Raw genomic sequence first — 20,440 nt, 5'->3', positions numbered from 1 at the left:
ACAACTTTATAAATAAGTATTATAAATAAATATAATTTCTTCAGCAACAGCAGCAGCAATGTTCTTTTATATAACTTTATAAATAAATATAATAAATTAATATAATTTCTTCAGCAACAGCAGCAACAATGTTTTAAATGTGTCTGACTCTGAATTATAGACTTTTTATAATAAACAACAAATGCAAAAGGCTAACAGAACTGTGACACTCGTTCACCCTATCCTCTGTCATCCTTCCTCTAGCTGCTAGGGATAAAGGACTTTGGGTGGTGGAGGGAGGTAGAGGGAGGATGTGTAGGTGGCCCTGGGCTCACTGGCCTGGGACACATTGGTGGCTGACGCCTCAGCTTGACGATCTATAAAAAGTTTAGATTGTAGTATTTGTAGCTAAACAATTGTTTTGTTTATTAGCCTATTTGTAATAATTCGTTATTAGCCTAGGCAACTCCGTATCTTGGCTTACGGTTACGGCTGCAGTGGATGCAGATGGAACACTGCGCGCAAGGCAGTCGAATACGCGCATTTCTGCACACTAATATCATGTTTTGCCAACAGATGTTTTGATAAATTGATTTGCTCGTATTGCCACCCTTACTGGCAAATGTTTTGTTGCACTTGTGGCAACATGCATTGTCGGCATTGACCCTTGTAAAGTATATCCATACTTTAGAACGCTTCGCTCTATCCGCCATGATCACGACTCAGTGCATGCAGAGCTGCTGTCTGTGTGCAGAGCGCTATAGCACGGGGCGTTGGGGACTTTCATTAAGGAGTACCCGTATGTAGTACCCGTATGTCTATGTGTAGCACTAGCGAGCGACTCGCGAGGAGTGTGTGTGTAATAATTGACTCGCTGGCTGCGGCTCGCTTCTCGTGCAGAGACAGAGAGGATCGTTCGCAACTTTTAAATAATAATAATAATAATAATAATTTCTCTAGAGTATCGATAGCAGTACCGAGGACGTCAGAGCTTATAAATACTCCGGTATTTTCTAATATAGTACCGGTTCCCGTTTAAAACCGGGGTCCGGGGGGCATCCCTAGTTGAGTGAGGGAAGATCCTCGTGAACTCGAGACTAGACTGATGAGTCAATATGGTAATTAGAGACACAGACCCAATGATACTAACCCCTATTGCTATAAAACAATGGTAAATACTGAACAAAGCCATTTATAATGCATGTCCCCTTTAAAAGTCCTTGAATTTCATTTAACAATGTCTGAGAACCCTGTGGAAGTGAATGGGGACTTTGTATCCCTCATTGCATCAAACTTGACCAATAGGGCAGCAGAGTGAATAAGGTGAATACAGTTGAAAGTGATGGATTGGATCATTACTCTGTATCGTCTGATACTTGTTTAAGCCTCTGAATCAGTGTCGGTGGATTAAAAGTAGAGTCTGTGTGCGTCCCTTTGATGTACATCTCTCCTCACCTCTTCTCCTTTTTCCTCTCCTCTTCTCACCCATCCCTCCATCTCACTGTCATAACTCTGATACCTCCCTCCCCTCCTCTCATCTCACCCATCGTTTCCTCTCACCATCCTCACTCCGATCCCCTCTCCTCTCACCTCTCCTCCCGACACCTTACTTGTCCTTTATATAGAACCCCTCCTGCTGTCTCGGTGAACGTCTCATCTTAGTGATGGTGTGTTTTTTTTTCTTCTTTTTGCTTTTGTTTTCGCAGGTGAAGAACTGGGTGAAAGAGTTGCGGAAAATGCTGGGGAATGAGATTTGTTTATGTATAGTAGGTAAGAATCACATCTTGTTTACAAATGATACTGATTCTCTTCTCCGTCTTCTCTTTTATGAAGGGCTGCCCTCTATTTCAGAAAGTCTTGGTACCCTTATAGCAGAAAGAAAACATCCTGTATAATAAATAACAAAGAAATCTGTCAATTGTTTCTACATTGTTGTTTTTCTGCAAATTACTGCAATCATACTAAAATATATATTTCTTTATTGCTTATGAACAACCAAAGCACATAGGTGAATATTAGTTTGATGCCAGAGATATTGTTATCTTCAGTTATATTCAGGAAGTAACTCATTCCAGATAAAGAAATAATACTACTAATAATAATGATAATAAAATAATAAAGTCATAACTCTTAACAGCCAATAAGTCAGCTAAGAAGGTGCAGTCCAGCTCCTGTTGACTGCCACTCAGTGAGCACAGCCAGCACAGAGAGTGCTAGGCATGAATGATGGGAATCCTTGAAAGCTACAGAAAAAAGAGCTCCTCTTCTGGTTTTTAGATGCAAAGCATCTCCTGTGACCGGCAATGTCACTCACTCACTCACTCACTCACTCACTCACTCACTCACTCACTCACTCACTCACTCACTCACTCACTCACTCACTCACTCACTCACTGATTCATTCATTCATTGTCACTTACACCACTCTTTTCCCTAGTGGCGTCCCACAAGCTGGCATCAATGTCAATCGCACTTCCACACAACATCGACACAGGTTACCCAGACTACGGTATGAACACTCCTGGTAGGAAAACATTAGGTTGAACACCCATTACATTTTACTGGCATTCTGAGCCGTGTTAATAGGGCAACGCGTTGTTCCATTTGTCCAAAACCAGGATTTATTTAAGTTAGTGACATTCTGAGCTGTGTTTATACTGTAGTTACGTTAGCTGAGTATTTGGAGGAGAGAGAGAGAGAAATGGCTCAGTCGCTTATGGCATGTGTATTTAGTTGCTACTTAGTTACATTGTAGCTTATCTTTGTGATGCAACCGCTTTGATTGTGCGCTAAGGATTTAAGTTACTGACATTCTGAATTGTGTTTATACTGTAGCTACATTAGCTAAGTATTTAAGTTACTGACAATCTGAGTCATGTTTATACTGTAGCTACGTTAGCGAAGTATTTAAGTCACTGACATTCTGAGTCGTGTTTATACTGTAGTGTAGTGGGTGCTATGGACATAATTCACCATTGTATTGTTTTGATGTATTGCTGGGGCACTGTCACTTTAAGGAGGTTGGTTTTGGGGTTGGGCTTAGAGAAGACGCGCTGGTGGGATGTCATTGATAAAATGTTTGGTTACTACGAGCTGTGAGAGGCTAGCACGGCATAGATCTGACAGCTGTCACTTGTGCTAAAAATATAATAAATGACACATGGCTTTGTGTTGTCGCAAGATAGAAATTGTGCGTTTCTCCTTTCCGACGATTTCTACATTGGTGACCCTGAAGTGATTTGAACACGCAACCTTCTGATCTGGAGTCAGACGCGCTACCGTTGCACCACAGATTTCTACAGTAGCTACGTTAGTGAAGTATTTAAGTTACTGACATTCTGAGTCGTGTTTATACTGTAGCTACGTTAGCTAAGTATTTAAGCTACTGACATTCTGAGTCGTGTTTATACTGTAGCTACGTTAGCTAAGTATTTAAGTTACTGACATTCTGAGTCGTGTTTATACTGTAGCTACGTTAGCGAAGTATTTAAGTTACTGACATTCTGAGTCGTGTTTATACTGTAGCTACGTTAGCTAAGTATTTAAGTTACTGACATTCTGAGTCGTGTTTATACTGTAGCTACGTTAGCTAAGTATTTAAGTTACTGACATTCTGAGTCGTGTTTATACTGTAGCTACGTTAGCTAAGTATTTAAGTTACTGACATTCTGAGTCGTGTTTATACTGTAGCTACGTTAGCTAAGTATTTAAGTTACTGACATTCTGAGTCGTGTTTATACTGTAGCTACGTTAGCTAAGTATTTAAACAATGACATTCTGAGTCGTGTTTATACTGTAGCTACGTTAGCTAAGTATTTAAACAATGACATTCTGAGTCGTGTTTATACTGTAGCTACATTAGCTAAGTATTTAAGTTACTGACATTCTGAGTCGTGTTTATACTGTAGCTACGTTAGCTAAGTATTTAAACAATGACATTCTGAGTCGTGTTTATACTGTAGCTACGTTAGCTAAGGATTTAAGCTACTGACATTCTGAGTCGTGTTTATACTTAACTGTAACTACTAGGGATGGGCATTTTAAAGAAAAATCCAGATCGATTGATCGCATGCTATACTCGATTGATCGTGTATTACTCGAAAAGGGGGGACAAACTTTAAAAAATTAAATAATTTTTTTTTTTATTTAAATTTTTTTTACTTATTTTTGTTCATTCACGTATATATGTTTAAGGAAACCAACAAACAGTTATACTCTTTATACTCTTATTTCGATTTTTTATTATTTTTTATAGCTACGAGTACTCACGCCCATCCCTAGTAGCTACATTAGCTAAGCATTTAAGTTACTGACGTTCCGAGTCGTGTTTATACTGTAGCTACGTTAGCTAAGTATTTAAACAATGACATTCTGAGTCGTATACTGTAGCTACATTAGCTAAGCATTTAAGTTACTGACATTCTGAGTCGTGTTTATACTGTAGCTACGTTAGCTAAGTATTTAACCGTTTCCGGGCCAACCACGGATAAATCCGTGTTTCGAATCCAACGGTTGAGGACCAACCACGGACATGTCCGTGGCAAGGTTGTTTTGGCTTTTATTCCATTGTAATAACCTACTCTATGTCACCAAGCTTCACTGCAGATCTACCCTCCTCTTCGAATTCTGAAAAGTGCATTACCGGCCAGATCCTCTTAGGGGCGCTGTCTCGATAATGCAGTGTGCCCTGTGGCAGAACGGTGCAATCTTTTTTTTTTACTTTCAATGGAGTTTCCATTTAGCTGGATCCTATATGTGTAGCCTGTAGCTTGGAATACCTTTTGCGACGCCGAATTCACTATGCAGTAAAGGAATATATCATCAGCCAATGGACATATGGATCTACCAGATGGCGATCGATAACTGGGAAATGCTTTGGGGGATCCAACCGGCCCATGGTAAGATCTTTTTCACGTAAATTACATGCTGATCAGGGCTTGTTATGATAGCCATCCACCCGATCAGCGAATGAGGCTAATGAGGCTAACGCGGTTATTGGTAATCAATAATCAGAAACGACGTCCCCCGCCCCCCCCCCCTTTCATGCATTCATGGTGGACCATCATACCGATCATATGCAGTTTGAGTTTTAACTGTAGCTTCTGTATAACCGAAATGCCATTGGATTTAACGTTAGTAGCTATTAGCCCTGTATCTCGCGTTCCAGGAAATATCCCAGCCGAAATCCCTTATAACGCTTATATTCAAGACGCTATAAAATGAGAACGTATTGATGAAAAAATTATTTCTTTAAGCCATTTTGAAGTGACGGTTTATGGTCTCAATTGACAATGAGAATGGACAGATAGCAATACTATAAAGTATAGATTTAGCTCTACAAACAGCCCCACGGACTATGCTAGTCTGTTTAGAAATGCTGGCCGTCTACAGTGATTTTAGACTGATCCAAATGGCCATGAATGTTAAGTTACTGACATTATGAGTCGTGTTATGCTATTGGCTTTGGTTGATTTGGAAGAGGGAGACAATTTGTGTAATACCAGTTCAATATATAGGAGAATGCTTTGCATCTATGACCAGTGTTGGGCAAGTTACTCTGGAAGTTACTCATGTTAGCCTAGCTTAGCACAATGAATGGAAGCGGACATGTACGGGTAGCCTACGCATTGTCCAACTAACACCTCTCCCGAAGGCTACCTGTACGTCCAGCCTCCTCATGTTACTTTTCCGGCAAGGCATCTGAAGAGACCCAAGTTGATCGCCGACCCTCAGAACAGCGTGGATTATGTATTTCCAGTACCCAATGCTGAATCAATAAACGCGATCGATATTTGGAATGGCGATCAGGAATTGGAATAATCTTTTTGGATAACATCTGATCTGAGGTAAGCAATTTATTTCACCAGTCTTGTGGTAATCTATTTTGACCTATATATCAACGTGTGCCCTGTGTGTGTGTGTCTGTGTGTGCACGCTGATCAGGAAATGAGGGAATATATTTTTCAGATCGCTTCTCTAGCGTGCATAAGTACACATATACTATCGATAATCTAGCGTTTATTTGAAAACTATTCATAAATAGGCAGACAAATGTCAACGTTTTTTGTGTATGCCAGAATATTCCAGTAAAGGGCGATTATCACGGAATCTTTATATTTTCCTAAAAAACGAGGGCTTTTTAAAATGCTATAAAATGGAAATGAACCGATTTAAAAAAATAAATAAAAAATTAAATAAAATAAAGATCAGTCTCGACAATGTTGACTGCAAACAAGTCATTCAACAGACGGGCAGATTAGACACATAGCCATAATTTAAGACGGAGATTATGCGTTTAGAGCGCTATCATTGAAGTGGGTGGTGGCGCTTTGTTCAATGGGGATAAATGCAGGTGTTTGCAGTGCTAAAACCATATTAAATATTATAGCTATGGATCTAATAACATAGTCGATTGTCATTGAGTTTCTTCTGGTCAAGATGCAAAAAACGAATAATTTTTTCATCCATACATTTCTGTTTTATACTGTGGTGAATATGAGTAGTTTTAGAGAGATTCTGTGTAATCCCAGGAAACGCCGCCAGCCAGCGTTTTTACTGCATTTCATTATAACCTTCATTGACAACCTTTCTTTTAAGTCCCATATTGACCACCTTTTTAAGAAATCAAAGTTAAAGTTAGGCTTTTTTTGTTGTTGAAATAAGTAGTGTTTTTCTTTTAATGCCAGGAAACGTCTTGTTGCTGCCACCTTCTTGCCTGTTTTAGATCACGGTGATGTTCTGTACAAGAATGCATCTCAACACTCTTCACTTGTTAGACGCTGTCTACCATGGGGCGTTTAGATTCTTCACTGGTTGTAAGCCCCTTTACACATCATTGTACCCTCTACTCACTTCTGAATTGGACATCTCTACACTTACGTAGGACTCTCCACTGGTACTGCTTCATCTATAAATCTCTCCTCGGTCTGTTCCCCTCTTACCTATTATCCCTCATGGTGCAGAAACAGAGTAGTTTTGGCCTGCGGTCACGGGATCTTTGAACTCTCTCTGTACCATTTGCCCGTACAGAACTCTGAAAAACAGCCTTTTCCTATTCTGCCCCATCTACAGTTAAGGGCAGGCTAATGGAAGAAAGACGGATATAGGCAATAAAATTGTTTAAAAAATATTAAATTGCATAAATACAAAGTTGGTTTGATCATCAAGATCATGTATGTATATGGGCATATAATGTATGTGTATTTGTACATTCAAAATATATTATATAAAAAGTTTTTAAAACGTGTATGTGTGTGTAAAAAGATAGTATGTATTTTTGCATAGCTCTGCCCAAGGTTTTTAAGATTATTGAGGTCTAGACAAAGCGAGTATGTTTCCTAGAAGTTTTAGCAACCACGGGAGCCAGAATTCCTTTTGGACCAAGCAGGCTTTTTGGATTAGGGGGATTTTTAGATTTTAACTTGATGATCTTCTCTGTAACCAAGCACCATTTTTTTCAGAGAGGTTATATGTTCGCTGCTGTTATATTTTTGGAATATTCTAACCATATGGAATCATATGATATCCACTTCCGGAAATTTAAGTGGAATGTCAGCATTCGAAATATCAGCATCTGCAAGCTCATGTTTTGGGGTTGGATGTTGAGGGTCTGTTTGCCTGGAAACTTGTCTTGCATCCAGTTCTCGGACACATAAAAAAAACAGTGAGTGAGTGACATCACAGGTCATACAGATGTGCTCTGCATCTAAACAACCAGAATGGACTCGGAACAGTTTTTCTTCTATTTTCCCTTTTATTTATTTAAAGTATGTATATATATATATATATATATATATATATATATTTTTTTTTTTAGTATAAATGTAGCTTACAAGGATTCATGTAATTTATGCCTAGGCTAGCACTCTGCTGGCTGTGGTCGCTGAGAGGCCAATACGAGTTACAACACTGCCGACAGGTATACCAGATACTACACTAGATAAAAAAAAAACACTACACTAGTCTACAATTCCCCTGTGTATTCCAGCAATACACCAATAACATAACGGCATTTACTCACTCTCTGATGGGGAATAATCTTGTTAAGCCTAAAAAGATTATTCACAGAGGCGGACAAGAGTCTTTGGTTGAGGGTGGAATTTAATGAAAGCACATGTTGCAGCACGGAGAGATTGAGAGTACAGCCATGAATGCACCACCCTGGATCACTGTAGAGTGGCGAGCTAACAACGTTGAAACCTTTTGTTGATACTCAGGTGAGCTCTGAGGTGAGGCCACCTCATTTACAGAACTGCTGAGTGTACAACAAGATAAAACAACAAAACAATGTGCAGTGCAATCAGTTAAAAACAGTTACAACATGAATCATAGAGAAATTAAATCAGACGTTTAAATTCCGTAAGGGAAGGAAGAACTTTTAACTTTGACTGAATGTCATTCCAGGACTTTGGGGCTGCATAAGAGAATGCTGTCCTGCCGAGTCCTGTACTAGTCCGTGGAACTTTAAATGTGATCCACTTACTAATCGTGTTTGATGGGCTGGAGCATTCCTGTCCAACAGGGCAGCTATATACGGTGGCTGTTTGCCGGCCAATGCCTTGAAAATTTACAAGAGCCAATGATGCCAGGGATGGCCAACCAACCTTACTGTAAAGGATACAATGGTGTGTGTATCATACCTATCTCCAGTAATAAATCTATGTGCAGAGTGGTACACGGAGTCCAAGGGTTTCAGGGTGGAAGCTGAAGCATGACGATAAATGACAACTCCATAATCAAGAACAGATAAAAAACATTGACTCAACAACTCTTTTCCAGTATTTATACAGGGAGTAGACAAAACTAAGTGGGTGCTTTGTACAGATATGGGGTTAGTAGCGTAGGAGAGGTGAGATAACAATGTACAGAGTTTTTACTTTCAGTCATATCTACTCATACTGAAATGGTCGCCAATGAGTCAGAGAGTCTCTGTTCATATTGTTATTATGATGCTATTGACTTGACGCAGGCCAGACATGTTCTTTGTCCACCAGCCACAGTCCATCACAACATTATAGGAAATGCACTTACCGTCTTCTCCAGAGTCGGACGAGAAGATGGATACCAATTTCATCTCTGTGCGTTCAGTAGAAGGCTAGCTTAGCACAAATGAATGGAAGCGGATACGGACCACTAGCCTAGCGTGAGTCTCTGGCGGAGGTGTTTTATGGCCAACTGCTAGGCTAGCTATTCTGTATCCACTTCCATTAATTTGTGCTGTGCTAGGCTAGCTTGCTGCCGGATAGCTTTCTACTGAATGCACATTGGTATCTACTGTGTCTTCTCGTCTGATTCTGGAGAATATGGTGAGTGCATTGGGGCGACAGTGGCTCAGGAGGTAGAGCGGTTGTCTGGTAATCAGAAGGTTCCCGGTTCGATTCCGTCCTTGAGCAAGACACTTAACCCCTAACTGCTCCTGCTGAGCAGGTTGGCACCTTGCATGGTTGCCTCTGATGTCGGTGTGTGAATGTGGGAGTGAATGAGAGGCGTAAGTTGTACAGCGTTTTGGATAAATGCAGTCCATTTGTGGTGAGTATTTTCCTGTTTACTGCAGAGTGGAGGGACTGGGAGACTCATGTTACTGACCAAACACTATATCAGTGATGGCTGTCAGAATGTAGAGCTATTTAACATTGATTTTTAACAAAACAAAAAAACGTACATCACCTAAAAATGTTAATTTATAATTCTATGTTTTCTCCCTTCTCTCTGTTCTGCCTCCCCCATCCCCTTCTTTTTCTCCTCCCTCTCTTCTCTCCTCCTCCTAAGGTAATAAAATAGACCTGGATAAGGACAGGCATGTTTCGGTGGAGGAGGCGGAGAGGTGAGTCACCGAGAGCTGCTGTCGTCCCACTTGACATTCCAGTCTGATTTCTGACGTAGGAGGACGAGACGGGAGACTCTCGGGTCGACCGTATTAAACCTACGAACTGAGTTCCGATGAAGGTCGACCGACTGAAACGTCTCCCCTTGTTTTGAGATCCGTATTAATAAATCGGCTGTTTTTAACCTGAGAAGAGTGTCTCGTCCTCCTGTGTAACTGCTTGTATTCCAAGGTGGCTCCTCGCTCTAGACCAGTGGTTCTCAACTGGTCTCGCCTCGGGACCCAACATTTTCCTTAGTCATTAAGTCGCGACCCAACATTTTTTAACCACTATGATTTATTTCAATTTTTATTTTATTTTTTGCAGTAATACGCAATCTTTCATGCACTGTTAAAAACATGAAATAAACACAAAAAAGTGCAACAAAAGTGCAACTAGGGCTACAAACCCAATGAAATAAAATAATAATAAATAATATATGCTTCTTAGCAGATTTCTTAGCTTAACATAACATATCTAAGTTTGGGGGAACTAATAGGATAACTGGGGTTGCAACAAAAGTGCACTAGGGCTAAAAACTAGGGATGTCCGATATTATCGGCCGACCGATATTATCGGCCGATATCGGCAGTAAAATGTGATATCGGAAAATATCGGTATCGGTAAAAAAAAAAAAAATCTTTTTTTTTTTTTTTTTTTTTTACATTTATTTAGCCTTTATTTACCCAGGCAAGCAAGTAAGAACCAATTCTTATTTTATTTATTGTCAAAAGTATGCATGTTGGTTTAATTCAACAACAAGAGATATGTAATGTTAATTTTTACTTTTTTAATTATCATATTTTGCACAGATAATGCTTACATTTAGAAAGCCTTTTGAATGCATCCAGTGAAATTATTAATTACCTGAAATTATTCAGTTTTTTTGGGGGAAAACCATGCATATATCGGTATCGGTTGATATCGGTATCGGTATCGGTATCGAAATTAAGAGTTGGACAATATCGGAATATCGGTATCGGTAAAAAAGCCAATATCGAGCATCCCTACTAAAAACCCAATGAAATAAAATAATAATAATAATAATAATAAATAATAATTATGCTTCTTAGCAGACTTCTTAGCTTAACATAACAGACCTACAGTAAGTTTGGGGGAACTAATGGGATAACTGGGGTTGCAACAAAAGTGCAACTAGGGCTAAAAACACAATGAAATAAAATAATAATAATAAATAATATATCCTTCTTAGCAGACTTCTTAGCTTAACATCCCAGGGAACTAATGGGATAACTGGGGATGTTGTTTGCTCCTGACAAGAGTCTCAAAGTCTGGGGTGATGGTAGACAAAGCAACTCTGAGGTCATGCTCAATGTCCAATCTGTTCCTCTGCTTTGTCTTCAGCTGGACCAGAGCTGAGAAGCCATGTTCACAAAGATAGGTAGTAAAAAAAAAAATCCAATTTTTTTTTTTTTTTTTTGAGTGGGTCGCGGATGTGTGTGTAAAAAAAATATATAAATAAAGTAAACCCACCAGTTGAGAAACACTGCCGTTGGAGTCGTCTCTCGCTCTAGATGTTGGAGTCATCTCTCGCTCTAGACGTTCAAGTCGTCTAGAGCAGGGTGTAAGATTCTGATCAAACTGGCCAGTATCACGTCTTCGTCTGTTTGGCTCTCCATCCAATTCCTCTGCGTTGTGTACTTTTAATGGTCCTGACGTCTCCGATACTGGTAGATAAGATCCTTATCTTCCCCCGTTAGTGCAATCCATAAACCATAATACTTCTCCACTTCCGTAAGAATTCGACACTTCGACACTGTGAGATACCTTATGAGGAGAAGCGTTGTTTTATTGCTATAAACAGAACCATAATCAGATGTTATCAGATGTTATCAAATTGTATCGTCCTTGAAGAGTCTATTCTAATGATCTCTCGGTGTGTTCAGATTGTCCTTTTGTTATTCAGTCCAATAGTGGTCAGGCCTAGTCGTTAGCCTGAACCCTCCTCGTGTTAGCCGAAGCTAATGATGTCGTGGCATTCTTCCTCCTCCCCCCCCCCCCCTCTCTCGTGATAAGAGGAGAGAGAGAGTCCTCTGTGTGATCTCAGTCCTACTCGCTCTCGGTCAGATTATCGTCTGCTCAACACCCGGAAACACCGTTCGACTTATAGATGTTCGTCGTCGCAACGACGGCCCCGCATTCTGGTTGTCATGTGACGTGTTGTCATGACAACTGCGTTTAACCTTTCACACATTAAAATGCAGTTTCATTCACTGTTGCATTAAGATGAACCTCTCTCCCTCCTGCTCGTCGAGACAGTACACTCTAATCTCAGATGTTCTAATGAGGAATGTCAACAAACATTCTCTCGCTGGCAGTGTGGCTCACAACAATCACCCTGCTACTGAACCACCGTCTCCTGCTTCCACCGTCCGCATGCACTTCGACCTCTCTGACCCGGCACCGTTTTAGCTGTGGTCACTCCCCCCAATCTATACATCACATACATTGAAAAACCACCATTTTCTCTCAATCCCCCCTTGATTCTTATCACCCCTTCAGAATCATAAATCATTATTTGGTTTTTTAATTAATTATGCCAAAAATAGCCTGTGGTTGAAGCAAACCAACCTCGTCTCTCGTGCACAAGAAACGAAGACGGCCCACGGTCAACCCAGTGATCCTGCTGCCTGATGTCTGTTTGCGCCCCCCTTCGTGCACAAAGGGAACCGAAACCGACCACCAAAACCAACAACATCCAACGACTCATAACCATTGGAGCCCCCCTGTCTGCTCCCAATAATTATATCCTGTTGTTCTACTGTTCTCCCTCTTATCTACCTTCTATATATATATATATCCTTCTATACATATATCTTATATATGAATCCTCCATTTATATCTCATACTCCTAATCAATGAACACAGGACTTCTCGCTGTTGTCTCGTCTCTCGATCTCCTGATTGACTCTGAAAGGAAGTCCCTGTTTGTTCATGATTCACCGCCCGTGCTCTGTTGTTTCAAAACGCTCTCTAAACAGCGTCTCCGCCGGGAAGGCCCCTCCGATGTCCGCCTCGTTCTCCCCTGGGCAACACCGCCTGCGACCGCTGGACTCCGCCTCGTCGGCCGTCTCCGCCCCGTCGGTCATCTCCGCCCCGTCGGTCATCTCCGCCCTGTCGGTCATCTTGGTTGAGGCTCATCTCCACCGCCGTTGGCCCTCTCTCTCGTCGTGGACGGTCTGTGTACCAGGCTGCCGTGCCTGGCCCCTGCGGCTTCCTCCTCCTCCAGTCTGTCTCCTGGCCATCTCCATCGCTGTCGGTGTCATTCCCCCCTTGAAAGCAGAAACACAACACCGGCAGTCTTTCTGTACACTCGACCCTGTGTTTTCTATTAGTCTACCGTGACTTTGGGCCTGCAGCTCGTTCTCTATATATTTTTTTTCCTCTGCAAGCCCCTGCCATGGCCACGCCCTTTCAGACTGTTGGACGGTGTGAGTGTCCTACAGCCCATGGCGCTATTTGTTCTCTATTAGTCCCCCACCTTCTCAACACCCATATCTAATCCTACAGGGCTGTTCCCTGTTTTGTTGTCTTCCGGTGTGACACCAGCAGCTAAACGATACCCACTCGGCGCTCTACGTTTGTCCCACGGTTGACCCCCAGCGCGCGCCAGTTCTTTCTGGTGACGTGTCCCCTCAAGACTCTGCCTATTTATTAGGTGTGAGAAGGCCCCACTGGAGATCGAACTCCCTCTTATTTCATAATTAAACTTATTTAATTAACCTGTATATCGATCTTATTATTATGATAATAACATACAACCGAGCATCGCTCTAACATACAACAGAGCAGGTTGGTTCCCTGCTCCTAACTCACATACGTACTCGTACTATCATCTAACATACAACAGAGCTGTCCGTCGCCCTATACCCTACGGGGCTGTCTACCGTCGCCCTGGAGCTGTCACCGTTGCTCTATACCCTACGGGGCTGTCTACCGTCGCCCTGGAGCTGTCACCGTCGCTCTATACCCTACGGGGCTGTCTACCATCGCCCTGGAGCTGTCACCGTCGCTCTATACCCTACGGGGCTGTCTACCGTCGCCCTGGAGCTGTCACCGTCGCTCTATACCCTACGGGGCTGTCTACCGTCGCCCTGGAGCTGTCACGTCGCTCTATATACCCTACGGGGCTGTCTACCATCGCCCTGGAGCTGTCCCGTCGCTCTATATACCACACTTTGAGTTCCTTTACAAAGTTCTCACATACACCACCGTGTATACACACAAGCAGTTGGTAATTTTGAAAAAATTCAACTCCTTAATTAACTTAAACTCTACATATTCGCCTATGGGTAATGGAAACTCCCCAGCACTACCCCCCCCCCCCCCTCCGCAATTAAACTCCTTAATTGAATTAAACTCTAAATATTCCCCTATGGGTAATGGAAACTCCCCAGCACTACCCCCCCCCCCCTCCGCAATTAAACTCCTTAATTGAATTAAACTCTAAATATTCCCCTATGGGTAATGGAAACTCCCCAGCACTACCCCCCCCCCCCTCCGCAATTAAACTCCTTAATTGAATTAAACTCTAAATATTCCCCTATGGGTAATGGAAACTCCCCAGCACTACCCCCCCTCCACCACTAGGTGGCGACCTACTCCTCCTCTATGGTGGTTTAGTTGACGTGTCACTTCCTGATTCTAAACCCCTCGTGGCTCTGCGGCCATTTTGACTCGGTGCAAATGGCTACTCTCTCAACAAACGAACGCTGCCCTTCCTTCCAAGGCCTAAAAACACAGCTGTTTTTCCTCTCTTTCCTCTCCATTATCAGGGGACGCTTTCTCAGACTAATACTCTTGCCTGATCGGACATAATACACACTGGTACAATCTCCTTTCGACTTTCCTTCTGTTATGAAAACAGTCCCGCCATAACAATTTTTCGATCTGATTCAAGCGCCCCCCCCCCCCCCCCTTTCCTCATCTCGCATTTACCCTCCTTAAACCAAAACTGTGCAGCCTGCCTCGTTTGCTTTTCATTCTCTGTAGATAACACCCTCGATTTTCACCATGGTTCTCTGCTCATATTATTACAGCTGGCATTCTCTCTGTCGAACTAGAAATGTTTACGTTTACGGATTCACTATCTGTTCGTTTTTATTTGGCTTAAAATCAAAACAACCGTGTGCACAGTGAACTCACATTTTTGATCGGAGCGCTGTTTCCCCTACAGCGCTGGTTCGCCTCCTGACCGCTCGACTCGCCGCTCTCTCCCAGGGCTGGCCGGCCTTGCTTCGATCATGATTCTCCCACACATTGATGACTGTTGTCCACTGTCGCCCCATTATTGAAAAAGTCTTTATCCGTTGTTCTTATCTCTTGCAAATCCGGCTGTCATCAACAACCAACTGTTCCCGTTGTTTTAATCTCTTGCAAATCCGGGTCACGGCACCAACTGTAAGATTCTGATCAAACTGGCCAGTATCACGTCTTCGTCTGTTTGGCTCTCCATCCAATTCCTCTGCGTTGTGTACTTTTAATGGTCCTGACGTCTCCGATACTGGTAGATAAGATCCTTATCTTCCCCCGTTAGTGCAATCCATAAACCATAATACTTCTCCACTTCCGTAAGAATTCGACACTTCGACACTGTGAGATACCTTATGAGGAGAAGCGTTGTTTTATTGCTATAAACAGAACCATAATCAGATGTTATCAGATGTTATCAAATTGTATCGTCCTTGAAGAGTCTATTCTAATGATCTCTCGGTGTGTTCAGATTGTCCTTTTGTTATTCAGTCCAATAGTGGTCAGGCCTAGTCGTTAGCCTGAACCCTCCTCGTGTTAGCCGAAGCTAATGATGTCGTGGCATTCTTCCTCCTCCCCCCCCCCCCCTCTCTCGTGATAAGAGGAGAGAGAGAGTCCTCTGTGTGATCTCAGTCCTACTCGCTCTCGGTCAGATTATCGTCTGCTCAACACCCGGAAACACCGTTCGACTTATAGATGTTCGTCGTCGCAACGACGGCCCCGCATTCTGGTTGTCATGTGACGTGTTGTCATGACAACTGCGTTTAACCTTTCACACATTAAAATGCAGTTTCATTCACTGTTGCATTAAGATGAACCTCTCTCCCTCCTGCTCGTCGAGACAGTACACTCTAATCTCAGATGTTCTAATGAGGAATGTCAACAAACATTCTCTCGCTGGCAGTGTGGCTCACAACAATCACCCTGCTACTGAACCACCGTCTCCTGCTTCCACCGTCCGCATGCACTTCGACCTCTCTGACCCGGCACCGTTTTAGCTGTGGTCACTCCCCCCAATCTATACATCACATACATTGAAAAACCACCATTTTCTCTCAAGGGGTTCCCAAACTTTTCAGGCCGCGACCCAAAAATAACGGGGTCAGAGAGCCGCGACCCGCACTATTAGAGGAGGTTAAAAAAAATTATTTTTAAAATTATAAATGGAAATGTATGGTTGAAACATGCACACGTTCAAACGCACACACACTAATAAGCATTGGAGGCTTTTAACCAGGGCCGGACTGGGGAAATCATTCAGGCCAGGAAATATAGTGCAAAATATAGCCCCAGTCAGGCCACTTTTTAAGCAGGGGGTCTGGGGGTCCCCCACCAGGACATTTCTTGTTACAAAGACTTCATTTCCTGCATTCTGGTACAGGCATTTTTTTATTTGTACCCTTTAAATGCCAGTGTTTGTGATGGCATCACAAATTATTGTTAAAAACAGGCTATGTATGATTAGCAACAACACTGATTTTGATGGATTTTCAGTTTTTTTGTAATGTCAGATTGAAAATAATACAATCTTTTATTCAACTTCAGCCCTGATCATAACACCACATATTAATTTTATAATTCTAACCCTTTAAATGCCAGTGTGTGTGATGGCATATATTTGCAATATATCAAATGCAAAGTAGATTTTTCTGGGGGGGATTATTACAGGCTAGCATGTGTCAATGATTAGCAACAACAGTTTTTTGTAAGGGTCCCGCCTCCACCAATCACATGCGGCTCCTTTTGTGTGTGTGTGTGTGTGTGTGAGAGCAAGAGAGAGAGATAGTTCTCCAACTTGTGTGAGTTGCAGTGATCTCCTGGTTGTTCCCCACCTAGGTTATCTTAACTATTGCACTGCTGCAACTAGAAACACTGTCCTGGCCTGCTTCTAAGTTCAGTGGCCTTTTTTTTGGTTTTTCATTTTATTTTTATTTTTTTTAATCATCTGGTCTAGAGCAGTGTTTCTCAACTGGTGGGTGTATAAAAAGTGAAAGTGGCTTCTCAGCTCTGGTCCAGCTGAAGACAAAGCAGAGGAACAGATTGGACATTGAGCATGACCTCAGAGTTGCTTTGTCTACCATCACCCCAGACTTTGAGACTCTTGTCAGGAGCAAACAACATCCCCAGTTATCCCATTAGTTCCCTGGGATGTTAAGTCTGCTAAGAAGGATATATTATTATTTATTATTATTATTATTATTATTATTATTATTATTATTATTATTATTATTATTATTATTATTATTATTATTATTTTATTTCATTGTGTTTTTAGCCCTAGTTGCACTTTTGTTGCAACCCCAGTTATCCCATTAGTTCCCCCAAACTTACTGTAGGTCTGTTATGTTAAGCTAAGAAGTCTGCTAAGAAGCATAATTATTTATTATTATTATTATTTTCATTCATTGGGTTTTTAGCCCTAGTTGCACTTTTGTTGCAACCCCAGTTATCCCATTAGTTCCCCCAAACTTAGGTCTGGTATGCTAAGAAATCTCCTAAGAAGCATATTATTTATTATTATTTTATTTCATTGGGTTTTTAGCCCTAGTTGCACTTTTGTTGCACTTTTTGTGTTTATTTCATGTTTTTAACAGTGCATGAACGATTGTGTATTACTCCACAAATATTTTTTTGAAATAAATCAGTGGTTAAAAAATTTGAGTCGCGACTTAATGACTAAGGAAAATGTTGGGTCCCGAGGCGAGACCAGTTGAGAACCACTGGTCTAGAGCGAGAGACGACTCTAACGTCTAGAGCGAGGAGCCACCTTGGAATACCAGCAGTTCCTCGGAATTAAATAATGATAATTAAACATTTGTATCATTAACAATAACGTTTTGCGGGCGACTATGTGGTGCAGTGGGCAAGTATTCACCACGAATACTGGAGACTGGGCTCGAACAGGTACGCCTCCCTGTTCGAGCCCAGCGCTCCACATTGCTTTCAGTTTAGCTGGTCGTCCGCACTAATACACATTGGCAGTATTAGGGGGAGGGAAACTAATGGGTGGGGATCGGGCGTTGTGGACAGCAACTCCTACAGGTCGGTTGGTGCGCCTGCGCAGTAGAATCAGGAAGCGACGGGGGCGGGGCCCCTCCAAAGCCCAGACCCCTGACGCTGAAAGATCGAGCCGTGCAGGTGGAAAATAGAAAATGGGAGAAAAAGTGGAAAAAAAAAATAAACGTAACGTTTTGCATTTAGAGTCCTGACTCGATGAGGCATTGTGAGAATTACACACACACTGTAAACTAAATAAATAAGAAGTAACCCAATCGCGCGCGGATGTCTGTGGAATCGAAGTGACGGCAATCCACAAGCACTTGTCCCAAAGAACGCTGTTGAAAACACGGGCGCACACCGGTCTGTCCGACTTACGTCCGACTTATGACTGCCTTTTCGAGTTCATAAATCCTACAATGAATTTACAATACGAAGCTGTTCGAGAATGCCGAATAAGTTCGTAAATCAAGTTACGAAGGAATTCCTTGGTAACTTTCACGCATGTCCGTTCGAGAATGAGGACAAATGACAGCTCATTGACGGCACAATTGTTTGCACTACAGTCAGACAGGAGTTAATGGATGACGGGCGCTTATCGGAAGTATGTTACATCATTATTTGAATGTTCACTTATAAGTAGAAGGTTTTCAGAGTTTTACAGGTTGCTGATTTTCCTACGTTTCAGTTTAGTTTATTGATTCAAGTTGGTAGTTTCTTTTTTTTTATTGAGCAACATCTTTCCCATGATCTGAAACTAGAGTAAACTAGGTTCCAAGGTCTTGATTTGCCCTGACTAGACTGTTCTGTGACGCACTTTGAAACTCATTTGAAGGACACCGTCTCTGCCTTGTTGGTGTACATAGTGACGTTATCAGAACACTGGGTGTCTGACCAAGCTGGCTTATGCAGTTAGCCTCAGATGGCTTTCCAAAAATATCACTGAATATCTTCTGATATTTTTGTTCCTTGTTAATAATTGACCTAAAAATCCCACCCTCTTTTCTTGGTCCTCCAATCACAACTGTTGGTTTGTCCCGTCAGACGAAGCGACAGTTGTGATTGGAGGATCAAGAAAAGAGAGCAGGGTTTGAGATGGGTCCATTACCAACACTGTGTGTACGACTGAATCACATTCCTAAACCTGATATATTCAAGTTTAGTTATACAGATTCAAATCCAAAACATCGAGATCTTGTTCAATCTAAAATTATCTGGCTAACTTGCATTGGAATCTAATGTGAAATATGAAATGATGAATGATATCTCTACCATGTTTGTATTGAAACAAAAGAAAGAACAGACTTATTTGAGGCTTTTGAAATGCTCCCTGGAATGGTTTTATGTGATTGTTTTGACTCTCTTCTCACATCTTCTCTGTGTAGCTATTCAGAATCTGTGGGGGCCAAGCACTACCTCACGTCTGCCAAACTAAATAAAGGCATCGAGGAGCTGTTCCTGGATCTGTGTAAAAGTAAGACATGATGAAATATTAAAAAGTACATATTTTTATTAGATGCAAAACACCTCATAGACTGGCAATGTCAGTCAGTCAATGTTAGCTGCCTCTACTGGCGGCTTACAGGCACTCACTCACTGTTAGCCACTCTGCCTCTACTGGTGTCTTACAGGTACTGCACTTAATGTAAGAAGAGTTAGCTGTGTCCTTGTTGGATCATATTAACTCATCGCCACGTCTATGTGACTGTCCTTGTTAGATCATATTAACTCATCTTCACGTCTATGTGACTGTCCTTGTTAGATCATATTAACTCATCGCCACGTCTATGTGACTGTCCTTGTTAGATCATATTAACTCATCGCCACGTCTATGTGACTGTCCTTGTTAGATCATACTAACTCATCGTCACGTCTATGTGACTGTCCTTGTTAGATCATATTAACTCATCGTCACGTCTATGTGACTGTCCTTGTTAGATCATATTAACTCATCGTCACGTCTATGTGACTGTCCTTGTTAGATCATACTAACTCATCGTCACGTCTATGTGACTGTCCTTGTTAGATCATATTAACTCATCTTCACGTCTATGTGACTGTCCTTGTTAGATCATACTAACTCATCTTCACGACGGTCTATGTGACTGTCCTTGTTAGATCATACTAACTCATCGTCACGTCTATGTGACTGTCCTTGTTAGATCATATTAACTCATCTTCACGTCTATGTGACTGTCCTTGTTAGATCATACTAACTCATCGTCACGTCTATGTGACTGTCCTTGTTAGATCATATTAACTCATCGTCACGTCTATGTGACTGTCCTTGTTAGATCATATTAACTCATCGTCACGTCTATGTAACTGTC

At 41.8% G+C, this 20,440-nt stretch overlaps 1 protein-coding gene across 1 annotated transcript in view; it reads left to right on the top strand.

Annotated features, from left to right (window-relative positions):
• rab21 (RAB21, member RAS oncogene family) overlaps positions 1 to 20,440 on the top strand; it is a 55,599-nt gene that overhangs the window by 34,081 nt on the left and 1,078 nt on the right. The window contains exons 4-6 of the mRNA XM_084330469.1: positions 1,686 to 1,749; positions 9,748 to 9,802; positions 19,496 to 19,584. Coding sequence (XP_084186595.1) covers positions 1,686 to 1,749; positions 9,748 to 9,802; positions 19,496 to 19,584 — 208 coding nt within the window. The remainder of the gene's footprint in view (positions 1 to 1,685; positions 1,750 to 9,747; positions 9,803 to 19,495; positions 19,585 to 20,440) is intronic.

This window comes from Notolepis coatsorum, assembly GCF_963971535.1.
Source record: "Notolepis coatsorum genome assembly, chromosome: 15".
Classification (NCBI taxonomy): domain Eukaryota; kingdom Metazoa; phylum Chordata; class Actinopteri; order Aulopiformes; family Paralepididae; genus Notolepis; species Notolepis coatsorum.
The sequence above is the reverse complement of the archived record's forward strand: the minus strand, read 5'-3'. Positions and strand labels throughout refer to the sequence as shown.